This window comes from Heterodontus francisci, chromosome 14 (genome assembly GCF_036365525.1).
Source record: "Heterodontus francisci isolate sHetFra1 chromosome 14, sHetFra1.hap1, whole genome shotgun sequence".
Taxonomy (NCBI): domain Eukaryota; kingdom Metazoa; phylum Chordata; class Chondrichthyes; order Heterodontiformes; family Heterodontidae; genus Heterodontus; species Heterodontus francisci.
The window spans coordinates 70,055,491-70,068,042 of NC_090384.1; the positions used below are offsets into that span (position 1 = coordinate 70,055,491).

At 42.0% G+C, this 12,552-nt stretch overlaps 1 protein-coding gene across 1 annotated transcript in view; it reads left to right on the plus strand.

Annotated features, from left to right (window-relative positions):
- The window catches only part of LOC137376913 (uncharacterized), a 158,162-nt gene that overhangs the window by 32,704 nt on the left and 112,906 nt on the right, over positions 1–12,552 (plus strand). The window contains exons 10-13 of the mRNA XM_068045868.1: positions 7,396–7,496; positions 9,089–9,178; positions 11,035–11,080; positions 11,955–12,096. Of these exons, the coding sequence (XP_067901969.1) occupies positions 7,396–7,496; positions 9,089–9,178; positions 11,035–11,080; positions 11,955–12,096 (379 nt within the window). The remainder of the gene's footprint in view (positions 1–7,395; positions 7,497–9,088; positions 9,179–11,034; positions 11,081–11,954; positions 12,097–12,552) is intronic.

The window sequence follows — 12,552 nt, forward strand, 5'->3', positions numbered from 1 at the left end:
TGTTGTCAAATGGGGTGGTAGTTTCTCAGACCAGTTTGTACTACTTTAGGAATGATAATCTCCAGGACCATGTGATTGTTGCTGAAGCTTGTAGTATGCAAATTTCTGTTAGTGCTTGTTGTGAGGCTCCCTGTTTGTACAAGCTTTAGCCCCTTAACTACTGCTTCCACAATAAATGGTGTTAATCATTCGGGTTCTGGCACATTGATAGTTCTTATTTCTAGGGCAATAGTGGGTGATACATTGTTTTTTAGCCCCTGTGAGGTGTCTGGGAATTCTTCCTGTCCCTTGTTCTTGCTGAGTTCTGACTCTAAATGGGTTTGATTAATTTTGGATTTGGAACCTGATGGTGTGATTCTTCAGTGGGTAGATCCATGCTGATCACACTGTTAGTTTTCTTGTGATTTTCACTAGTGATTCGCTTTAGAGTATGTTACCTTCCCTTTTCCTTTTACTTCAGAGATATGTGTTTCCCTAATCTGCCCCATGTCCTGTGGGGCACTGCTGCTCGCAGGTGGTTGTCCAGCTTCCACTGCATTCCCCTGTGGCACTTCAGATGGGTAAGGCATCTCCATCACGCTTGGCTTTCTTGTTTGGGAACTTTCCGCGTCCCTATTTAAATCCTTAAAAAATGTTTCAGCTAACCATATCTTGGTTTAAAGGCCTGCTACCTGACCTGAACCCGACTGGACCCGACGACATGTCTGGTTCGGGTTGGGTCGGGCCCCTCTTCTAGGTCTGGCTTTCGGGCTTGGGCCGGGCCCCTCTTCTAGGTCTGGCTTTCGGGCTTGGGCCGGGTTGGGTGCGGATCGGGCCGGGTCCTGGTTGGGCCGGACACACAGGGTAAGTCTTTCTTTTTTTTCTTTTTCTTTTGGGCCTCCTTATCTCGAGAGACAATGGATACGCGCCTGGAGGTGGTCAGTGGTTTGTGAAGCAGCGCCTGGAGTGGCTATAAAGGCCAATTCTGGAGTGACAGGCTCTTCCACAGGTGCTGCAGAGAAATTTGTTTGTTGGGGCTGTTGCACAGTTGGCTCTCCCCTTGCGCCTCTGTCTTTTTTCCTGCCAACTACTAAGTCTCTTCGACTCGCCACAATTTAGCCCTGTCTTTATGGCTGCCCGCCAGCTCTGGCGAATGCTGGCAACTGACTCCCACGACTTGTGATCAATGTCACACGATTTCATGTCGCGTTTGCAGACGTCTTTATAACGGAGACATGGACGGCCGGTGGGTCTGATACCAGTGGCGAGCTCGCTGTACAATGTGTCTTTGGGGATCCTGCCATCTTCCATGCGGCTCACATGGCCAAGCCATCTCAAGCGCCGCTGACTCAGTAGTGTGTATAAGCTGGGGATGTTGGCCGCTTCAAGGACTTCTGTGTTGGAGATATAGTCCTGCCACCTGATGCCAAGTATTCTCCGAAGGCAGCGAAGATGGAATGAATTGAGACGTCGCTCTTGGCTGGCATACGTTGTCCAGGCCTCGCTGCCGTAGAGCAAGGTACTGAGGACACAGGCCTGATACACTCGGACTTTTGTGTTCCGTGTCAGTGCGCCATTTTCCCACACTCTCTTGGCCAGTCTGAACATAGCAGTGGAAGCCTTACCCATGCGCTTGTTGATTTCTGCATCTAGAGACAGGTTACTGGTGATAGTTGAGCCTAGGTAGGTGAACTCTTGAACCACTTCCAGAGCGTGGTCGCCAATATTGATGGATGGAGCATTTCTGACATCCTGCCCCATGATGTTCGTTTTCTTGAGGCTGATGGTTAGGCCAAATTCATTGCAAGCAGACGCAAACCTGTCGATGAGACTCTGCAGGCATTCTTCAGTGTGAGATGTTAAAGCAGCATCGTCAGCAAAGAGGAGTTCTCTGATGAGGACTTTCCGTACTTTGGACTTCGCTCTTAGACGGGCAAGGTTGAACAACCTGCCCCCTGATCTTGTGTGGAGGAAAATTCCTTCTTCAGAGGATTTGAACGCATGTGAAAGCAGCAGGGAGAAGAAAATCCCAAAAAGTGTGGGTACACACAGGGTAAGTGCTCTGCTGATAAGTATTGAAATTAAGAAACTTACCTGAGCTGGGGGTCGAGTCGGGTTCGGGGCAAAATCTGAGGGACTTGGGCCGGGTCGGGCTCGGGTCTGCTGTGGTTCGGGTCGGGTTCTTTTTCCCGACCTGAGCAGGCTTTTACCTTGGTTGCTTTTCTTTCAGCTTTTGCAACTATTATCTTACCTTCATTAAATCTTTTTGGCTCGATCTGGGCCCTTTTAAATTTTACTGACTCTATCACCCGCTGTGGGAGTTTTGGGACTTTCCCAGCCCTCTGCAGTTGTACAGAGTTTTGTTTTCTCCCCCCAGTTTCTCCAGTCTCCTTGGACTGCTCTGGACCCTCTGGGTGCAATACTGTGCTTCCTTCCAAGTCATTCCCCAGTGACCAACTTAATCTGTAGGTAAATTTTAACTAAGGAAACTTTCAAGCATTTGTCAGTAGGCCCTTTTACTAATACTGTGATATTTGCTCTGCTTTCTGGTGGCATTTCTGTCAGTTTGGCTGTCAGTAGGTTTGAAAACAACTGGTATCCCCGAGGATGGTTATCTCTGTGTCTGGTGCCTGGGACACAGAAGAAGCCATTTTTCCTTTGTGCAAAAAGTTCTGATGTGTGTTCTGGTCTTACATGATGTTAGAACACAAGCTTATAACTTTCAAAGCACCAGACTGCAGTGACTCCTGTTGGTTTTTTGGCATATCAACATTTGGCCTGGACATGTCCAGATTTGCCACACTGGAAACATGTCAGGCAGACCCCTACTGGTTTATCTGCAGGGTTCCTTCTTTCAAAAGTTGGAGACTGGTCAGGTTTTCCTTCCCTGCTCAACTTTTCTCATGCCTATTTCTGCTTCCTCTGCATCCCTGCTATCTCTTCCTTGCTTGGACAAGTTACTAGACCCAAATTTATTCGGAGTTAGGGATTTATGTATTCATTCCTAGTCGTTGGCCATTTTAGCTGCTTCCCTTACTCTTGTGACTCTTTGTTCCTCAATGTGGGTTCTTACACTATTTGGAATGCTATTTTTAAACACTTCCAGCAACATCACTTCTTTCAAATTTTCATATGAGGGTTCTAGCTTGAGAGATTGTATCCAGCAATCAAAAGCCATATGTTTGCTTCTTTTGAATTAAATGTAAGTCTGTGTGGGTCTTCGGGTGTGTCAGAATTTCTGTCTGTATGCTTCTGGTACCAGCTCATATGGATTTAAATTACAGTTTAAGTTTGTTCATAATCAGAAGAACTTTCTTCTGATAACAGGGAAAAAGCTTCACATGCCCTACCCACAAACTCACCTTGTAAGAGGAGAGTCCAGAATTCTTTCGGCCATTTTAGCCTGGTAGTTATTTTCTCAAATGAGAAATGACTCCACCTCCTCCTCATTAAATTTTGGCACTAGTCTTGAGTGTCTCAGCTCATCAAAGTTTTGCTCTGAATTGGGGATAAGCTTTGAGTGACTTTTTTGGGTTCATTTTGGGTTTGCAGTCTCTGTAAGTCAAGTCTTCTTGCTGCTTCCTCTCTTTGCATTTCCTCTTTATCCTTTTGAAATTGCATCACTTTCCTTTTCAACTGCATCTCCCCTTCCTCTTTTTCCTTTTGAAATTCTCTTTCCTCTTTTTCCTTTTGAAGCTGAAACTCTCCCTCTTTTTCAACTGTAACTGGATTCTAGCTAGAATTATCTTTTCAGCCTCTGACTCAATGCTGTTGTCTTCTAGTTCAGAGGTTAGTTTAAAATGGTTGGCTAGACTTTTCATCAGTTCAGGTTTCTTTGCTTTTTGTCTGTAAGTGATTCCCACCACTATAGGTTTTTAAATCTTCGACAATTAATGTGTTAAATTTGTCATGGGATATCTCTCCCTGCTCTAAAAACTCCTGAGCATTAAATCTGGCCATCTCTTTTGTTTCTAGTACCATGGGGAAATACAGGAGGCTACCAGAAAACCTGTTTGTTTATTTTTCCACAATTTTCCTCCCGTTTTCCAAATCTCTCATTTGTCTGGTGGTTCAGATCCTGGCTTCGAGCTTCCAATTTGTTATGGTCACATGGTGTGACATAGGTGTTTCCCCCTGTTCAACTACCCAGCTGACCGCAGAAGGCATAATTGTAGTAGAGTTTGGCCCCTTGGTGTTTTATTTTTCAAATAAACAGACAGCGGCAGGTTTCTTGTAGGCTTAAAAAAGAAAGTCAATTCTTTATTGATTAGTGAACCTTATCCCGAAATTGTTGCAGCCGCATCCACTCACACATTTGCTTGCATGCATACACACACGCACACAAGAAGAAACAGATACAGAAGGGAAAGAGGAAAGTGGTTTTTAATGGGGGGAAAGGTTACGATTAACCTGTTGCATTCTCTTGTGAATCAAGTTCTTGATGGATGCAGGCCTGAGATGATTGTAGATTTCTCTCTTGATTGATGGTTCTGTTGAAGATGGTGGGTTACCTCTAGCTCTCACTACGGTATACTGTCATATTTTTTCAGCAGAGCACTGTGCTTCCTGGCTCGGCAGGAACTTGAGCTGTTACATGTAGCTTCACTGTCTGGGTCAGTCTTTCTCTCGCTGGCTGTCTTTTATAAGGTAAAACTGTACACCGCTCACCTCCTGATAAGAGACATTCTCCTCTCTTCCCCATGGCGATCGCACAATGGCTCAGGACATGGCTACTTCACACCTCCTTTGTTTCAGAAGAAGACATTCAATTCTGGAATGTTTTTAGCATAGGTGTAAGATGGGTTTCATTTGCACCTTTTGTATTTGAAGATTTGTCATTAGTCTTTGTCAGAACTGTTTGAACACATAAAAGGCCAATCCCTTTTTCTTCAGTGGCCATTGTGGACCATTGTTCACTTTTTAAAATAAAGTTTCATTTTTTGAAGATAAAGTGCATTTTTCATAACTCTTCAGAGTTAGTCCGTGATTGTTGCATCATCGCACTTCCAGTGTGTGGTGACAGATGGTAAACTGTGATTGTTGCCATTCCTGTGTAACTAAAGCATTGGTTCAGTTTAAGCTCCTCATTCATTGTTGTCATTTTACTCCCTTCAGTGAGAAGATTCTGCTTTTAAAACTGTTAAGCGTAAAGTATGAGTCTGTTTCCCTATTTTCAGGTTAATGCATTCTGAAAAATGAAGAGTGATTTCTGTTTAACAATGCCAATTGATAATAGACTCCTTCAGTGCTGTCTGTCCAGCATGATCTTGACTGGTTTCTTGACTCAAATTTTCAAAATTAACGCTCAGTCATGCTTCGTTCAGTACACTGTATGCTTCAACTGAATTCAGTGGTTATTTTACGAACATAAGGTAGATACGTGCATACGAACTAAGAGCAGGAGTAGGCTATTTGGCCCATCGAGCCTGTTGTGCCATTCTATAAGATTATGGCTGACCTGTTTATGGACACAACTCCACTTTCCTGCCTACCCCCAACACCCTTTGAGTCCCATGCATATGGCTCAAAAGTTTGAGGGAAACCCCAACAACTCTCAGATTCTATTCAACCTCTTGCCAGTTGTTTTCACTTCCTGAATGGAATGTCTGTATTTGACACCTAGAAAGGGAAGCTCCCACTTAGTTTGCAGTTGTAGTTGTGTTGCATTTGGATTATGGTCCCCAGATCAGATGCCAAGTCTCAAGGTACTGTGAGTGGGCCAGCTGGGAAAAAGTACTTATCAAAAATGAAGCGTACCAATGTTGATTTTGCACACTTGATACATAGAGCTCTTGTCACTAAACTTTGTAAAGGATTAATTCAGTGTTAACAAGTTTCCAAAATAGAATTTTGAGTTGCTTTTGTTATGAAAGTGCTTCAATTTTTAAATATTTTTTGAGGACTCATGTTTCGAAATTGTGGAGATGGATTCATTGGAGAAATGAAGTGATTCCATAGATACTCGACTTTTTTTTTAAAAAGTGTCACTGGAAGGACTGTGTTTCAAAACAACATTTACTGGATGTCACATGTCTTCAGCTAAGTAAATAGTAGGTGCCTTCTGACTATGGGAATTGTTTACAAGTGAAGTGACATGTCAAGATTTATGGTGCCCAAGAGTGGGTTTCATTTTTGAAAACTGTTTTGAGTCAGTTGGGTTTGTAGCCTGCTGAAAGAAACACCCAGCTCATCTTTTCTCCACCTCTCTGAGAAACCCTGCAAAAAGAATCCAGCGTGTGATAACTGCAACGCCTGGTGCGGCATTTCTCCTGAGAAGCTTTTGGAAGACTTCCTCTCAACCTCTCCTGAACAAACTGTTTCTGAAAAGATCCCAGTGAGCCGTCTACGTGTACTCGGACGTCTGACTGTATGCTGTTTGGAACATAACATATCATCCTTTTTCTTCAGGAATTAACAAGTACTTTGGTCAAAGCACCTTTATTTTTCCTTTAACTGTGTGTGTGTGTGTTGGATATCTAGAAGAGAATATATATATTATATACTGTCATATTTAAAACTGTGTGCTTTGCATCTTTATTGACTAAGTCTTGTTTTACAATAATTTAGTACTTTTGTTGATTATTAAAGAAACCTGGTTGGTGGAATTTGTTCTGAAACGAAAATAGATAGAGTATATAATTGGCTGCATTGGTAACTGGGTACATATTTAAATAGATGTTGTGACCTGTGGAGAAGTGGAACTAGAGAAAGACTGTGCGCTCCTCCTGCCTTGGTCGTAGCACCTTGTCCATCCATCCTTTAGTGCCATCCCAAGTGAAATCCATCAAATTGAATGACTAACTTGTTCATGGAGTTCAGAAGTTTAAAGTGTAAAGCTGCCTAGACCCTATGTTCTGGAATTCCTCCCTATAAACCTTTCCACCTCTTTACCCATCTCTCTTCCTTTAAGACATACATTAAAGTCTACCTGTTTGACCAAGCTTTCGCTCATCTATCCTAATATCTCCTAATGTGGCTTGATGCCTGATATTGTTTGCCAACATACCTCTGAAGAACATTGAGCTGTTTTACTGTGTTAAAGGTGCTATATAAATGTAAGTTGTTGTTGATCTATTCAGAATATCTTCTGCATTTTGAGAGATAAAAGCAAGAACATGAAATGCTGTATATCAGAAATAAAAATGGAAGATGAAGGTTTGTCAACATCTGAAAAGAGAAAACTGGCAAGTCTGATGAAGGGCCGAACCTGATATGTTAACTTATCTCTGCTTCTTTACACTTTATATTTTAGTTATTTTCATTAGCATGACTCAACTCTCACAAAGAAAAAGGATTATTTTGTTGGCAATGTTTTTAATTCAGTGAAATCCTAAAATACTTCCATTCGGATTGGACCAGAATTTTTTGGGAGGTTGTTTTGTGTTGACTCTGATTTTCTTTTTTGTGTAATCACAGGGTACCAGGGTCACGGCCATGATTCTGACAAATCCCCACAATCCCTTGGGTGATATTTATTCAGCAGCAGAAATGAAAGAGTTTCTTGAATTTGCTAAAAGGTGAGAGTTCCACTGAGGCTATGAGAGAGTCTTAAATAATCTCTGGCCAGACCAGCAATGAAGGTCTCTACGGAGATGTATGTTTTTCTTTAAATTGCTAAATTGGTTAGAAATTAGATATGTGAATCTGCTGCAGACGATTAGTTTCTGACAGTACTAGGATATAAAATGATGTGCTTTTATTTTCATGTATACTGTTCCAGAAAATGTTAAAATTGTCTGTTCAATGCTTCTGCTCGCTCTTGAGCTTTGATTTCAAATAACTATTTCACAAAATAAATCTGGACTTGCATATTTTTAATATTTGAGCTTTTTTACTTTGCACTTCTTTCATTATTTGTAATTCCATTCATCCCCAGTGGTGGCTGTTAGCCTGAATCTTTATCAGAACTAAAAATGCCTTTTTGGTATCTAGTAGTTTCACCTCTGCCAAAGGAAATCTGCAACAAATTACCGCTATTGTGCCTTATTTTACCTCAAAGTGGATTTAATAATTTTCTATTCTCTGCCCGACGACTGCTCTCAGCTCTTGCTCTGTATCTTGTGCTTATGAGTTTGAGATTATTTTCTTGCATGTTTGAGTTAAAGAAAATGATCATTTTGAGCCCAGAAAAATTATAATTTTGAGCCCAGAGTCTGATTTGGGTTCTTTCACTCAAATATTTCTGACTACTGTATTCTGGAGTCCTTAAGTTAATAAAAGGATTTGCTTAGTTTCAAGTACACCTCAGTAATGCAAAGCATTATTCAAGCTAATTCATGCTACCTTGAGGAATAGTAGGATGTTGCTTTGTGCTTGTAATTTCCCCACCTGATTTTCCGAAGTGCTGTCAGAAGACACCAAGCAGAGGACAGATAATTGCCCATAAGGAGATGGGGAAATCAGATGTCAGGCCCATTCTGCCTTCCCTGGTTCCACCAGACACTGTTGCTAGTTACTCAGATTGGCATTGATAGAGGCCTCCAAGCAAGTTACCTCTCCAGTATATTTTCTGTTGATCTCCCAAGATGTAGATTTCAATAGAAATAAATAAAACAGGCTGCCAACTTGCTTGCCGTTTTACTCTAACTCATCAAGTCAAGATCTACCTCTATATGCTTTATAATTGTAGTATTGAAGTAAATACTTGTGAATACTTAGCCAAGGTACATGTAGCATTTAGGATGTTCTTGCACTTCAGAGCAGAGCAGGAAATCTTGGAAGGTCTGCCCTTTAAGTGATGCTGATTTCTGGTTGGTGCTGTGCTGGTTCCTGCCCAAAACTGAAGTTTAGTTTAGAGATACAGCACTGAAACAGGCCCTTCGGCCCACCGAGTCTGTGCAGAACATCAACCACCCATTTATACTAATCCTACACTAATCCCATATTCCTACCACATCCCCACCTGTCCCTATATTTCCCTACCACCTACCTATACTAGGGGCAATTTATAATGGCCAATTAACCTATCAAGTTGTTCAATGGAGTCCCTGCATCATTTATAAGCAAAATGTCTAACTCTCTTGGATATAAAAATTGAAACCCTCTTTTGAACTGATTGAGTTTTTCATGTAACCCAGTTAAATACAGTTTTTTTCTCCTGGTGCTGTAGATACAAATTGCATGTAATTGTGGATGAAGTGTACATGCTATCGGTATTTGGTGACGTGAACTCATTCCAAAGTGTTCTCAGCTTTGACAAGTGAGTCTTATGTTTTACATTAAATATTGCAAATGTGACAATTACTTTGCTACTTCAAACTAAGTATTGTAGTTGATGTCGAATTTGATATGTACAGAAACCCATCATTATCATTTTGGAGACTCGAGACTAAGCTACTGAGCAATCTACATGTAGAATTTCCATTTTTCTGATGTAGAGTGCACATTCTGCCTCAGCAGAGTCACACTCCCCCTTATCCACAATTAAAGAGTTTAGGTGCAGGTTACTAAAGCCCAGGCTCAAGGCCATAAGTGTGTGCAGGTAGACTGCTGGAGTTTATAGAGGCAAAAGCACAAAGCTCTCTGCTGCCTTTTCAAATAGGACCGTTCTATTCAATGGAGCATTAGCTTGTAAAGCCACGTAAAAGAACCCTCGCCCAAAGTAACTAGACTGCCCCTTCATCAACAGCACCTTTGCTGACTTGTCTGTTTCAAGTACCTAATTTGCCAAGTTTGTTTTTCTTCTTGTCAATACCTTTTGAAAATCCCTCTTGGGTGGAGCAAAACTAGCAGATGTAACAAAACCACCTAAAAGTAATTAAGTCACTCATTCTTAATTACAATTATATCTGATTATATTTTGCTGAATCTAGGCCTATGTCAACTGTTCTTTTATGTAAACTGAGACTATGCCATTACATTGGTGCACTTGCAGGTAGAGCACTTTGTAGCATAGTGTGCTGCCTGAACAGTCATTCTGTTTTAACTGTGGTACTTTGCCTACTGTTTATATGGGAGTGGAAACAATTGCATTAATATTAATCTTAGATTGATCACTTTTGACTATAAGCATCAAGAAGACCATGGTCCTGGGACAAGGTGTTGCATCTCTGCCCCTGATCGCATGAAATAGCACCCACTGGAAGTGGTTAGCAGATTCTGCTACCTGTCTCCACAGTGACAGAAAATCTGTCCCTTGTTGCAGAGCTCGATACACACATAGGGAAAGGGCTACCACCTTTGGCCGACTTGCAAAACATGAATGGGATAACACAAAACTGACCCTTAGGACCAAGCTGATGGTTTTTAAGGCCAATGACCTCAGCATCTTGCTGTATGACTGTGAACATGGGTGACCTACAGCTCAGGGAAAGAAGCTCAATAATTTCCATCTTCTCTGTCTATGTCGCATTATGGGTGTATCCTGGCAGGACAAAATCACAAATGTGGAAGTCCGCTCAAAGGCAGAGCTCCCAAGTGTGTTGGCACTAATCAAACAGAGGTGACTTCGGTGGATCGGATACGTCTGCAGGATGAAAGACAGTTGCATACCCAAGAACCTTCTGTATGGTGAGGTAGCCGGGGCCAGACGCCCAAACCTCCGCTTCGAGGATGCTTGCAAGTGTGATATGAAGGCCCTAAATGTCAACTATCGCACCTGGGAGTTACTAGCTGGTGAAAAAGGAAGCTGGCGACACATTTTGTGGACTGGCGTGCAATACCACCATGACCAGTGGCTACAGCAGCTTGGCAACAGGCGCCAAAGCCATAAACGACAACTCACAGTGTCACTTGGCAGCTTCATGTGCAGCACTTGTTGCAGAACCTGCCTGTCAAGGATTGGCCTCCACAGCCATCCCAAAGGTGCACCAAGAGAAGACACCCAACCTAAATGGATTATTTGCTGCTTGATGGAAGGATGCCAATCTTTCGTTGATGGAAGGATGCCAACACAACCACAAATTGTTTTTTTCTCTTCGCTGCTTGAAAGTTCAACAAATTTAAGCTGTACAATTCCTAAATTTTATTTTGTGCGATTTAGTATATTTGCATTGCTGTATTGTTTGTGTACATTTAAGTATTCAGAAGTTATGGCTGTATGGCACTATTTTTCAGGCTTCCTGATCCACAGAGAACTCATGTGATGTGGGGAATTAGCAAGGTAAAGCATCCATTGGAACTAATGGTTAATTCTTTATGAATGCATGAGATATACTTAATGTGTTAAAGCAGCAAGGAGGAGGAGTTGAGGCAGAAACTCTAATTGGATTTTTAAAAAATCATGGATATGCACCTGAAGTGTCATAACCTGCAAGGCTATGGACCAAGAGCTGGGAAGTGGGATTAGGCTGGATAGCTCTTCTGTGGCGAGCACAGACAATGGGCTGACTGGCCTCCTTCTGAGCTGTAAATTTTCAATGTAAAATCTTCAAGTCTGAGCACTTGCATTGCACAAATGAAAACAATGCTCCTCAGATGTGTGTTGGTAAAAAAAAAACATGTATAAATCCCCAGGTTTGGCAGTATGTAACCACAGACAGCAGTTGGTGTAAATTACTTGATTTGTGGCCTCTAATTTGGGCAGCTGGAGATTTATTAGGTCATACATGTCTCGATGTTGGTGCTTAATTATTGTGAAAATGCCAAGTGCCCAAGAGCACAAGTACAGAATGTTGGTGAGGGAATCATGCTTGAGTTTTACTTTTGTGTGACTGTTGGCCTAGTAACCCATATGTGCAGGTTTAAGCCGTGGGTTAGCTTATATTTCAATCCATCAACAACGCTTTATGAGGATCTCTTCAATGGTGATAGTCTAATAGGAGCAACATTGACATAAAGGAAACTAACACTGAACCTCATGACGTGCACATCCTGTTGACTGAGTACTTGGTGGCAATTCCTTTTGAATTGCACAGAACCTGATGCTTGGCCTATTTGCTGAAGGAGGTTGTGTAAAAATGCATGGCAAAGCAGGGTGAGGGAGAATAGAACAGCATCAGGAACTGTATAAATTAAATCTGTTTATTGTTGCTTAGGATTTTGCAGCCAGTGGAATTCGAGTAGGAACACTGTACACTGAGAATACAGATGTTATCAGTGCCCTTGGCCAGTTGTCATACTTCCACGGTATTCCAGGTCCCACACAACATATGGTAGCACAGTTACTAAGAGACCGAGGTAAGTCAGCTGCGCTGGAGAGTTGCCTTATTCCATGTTTGTATGGGAAATATGTGTCAAATAAGCAGTGAGCTCAGTGTTCCACATGCAGGTTAATGTCCTGCATGGATTTGAGACCTCTTGCAAAGCTGTTATGACTGGAATGTTGACAAGCAGACATCAAAGATCGCCGACCACCATTAGCAGTATGTCTTTTGTGTTTCATTTTCCCAAACATTTTCCTTACTCCTTTCCCGAAGGTGCTGCCCCTACTGGGGAGTAGTTCGACATGCAGCAGTGGATTCTGGGACCTCACCAGATTTACCATTCCTCATGTTTGAGCTTATACAGTGAACATCAGCAAGTTGTTAAATATGAAAGGTGTTACAGTCAAGCTGAATCCCCCTGTTCTCACCCAAACATGTCCAATGTACACGCACTTTCTGCAAGCAGTGACTGGATAGTCTTAGGAGTGGG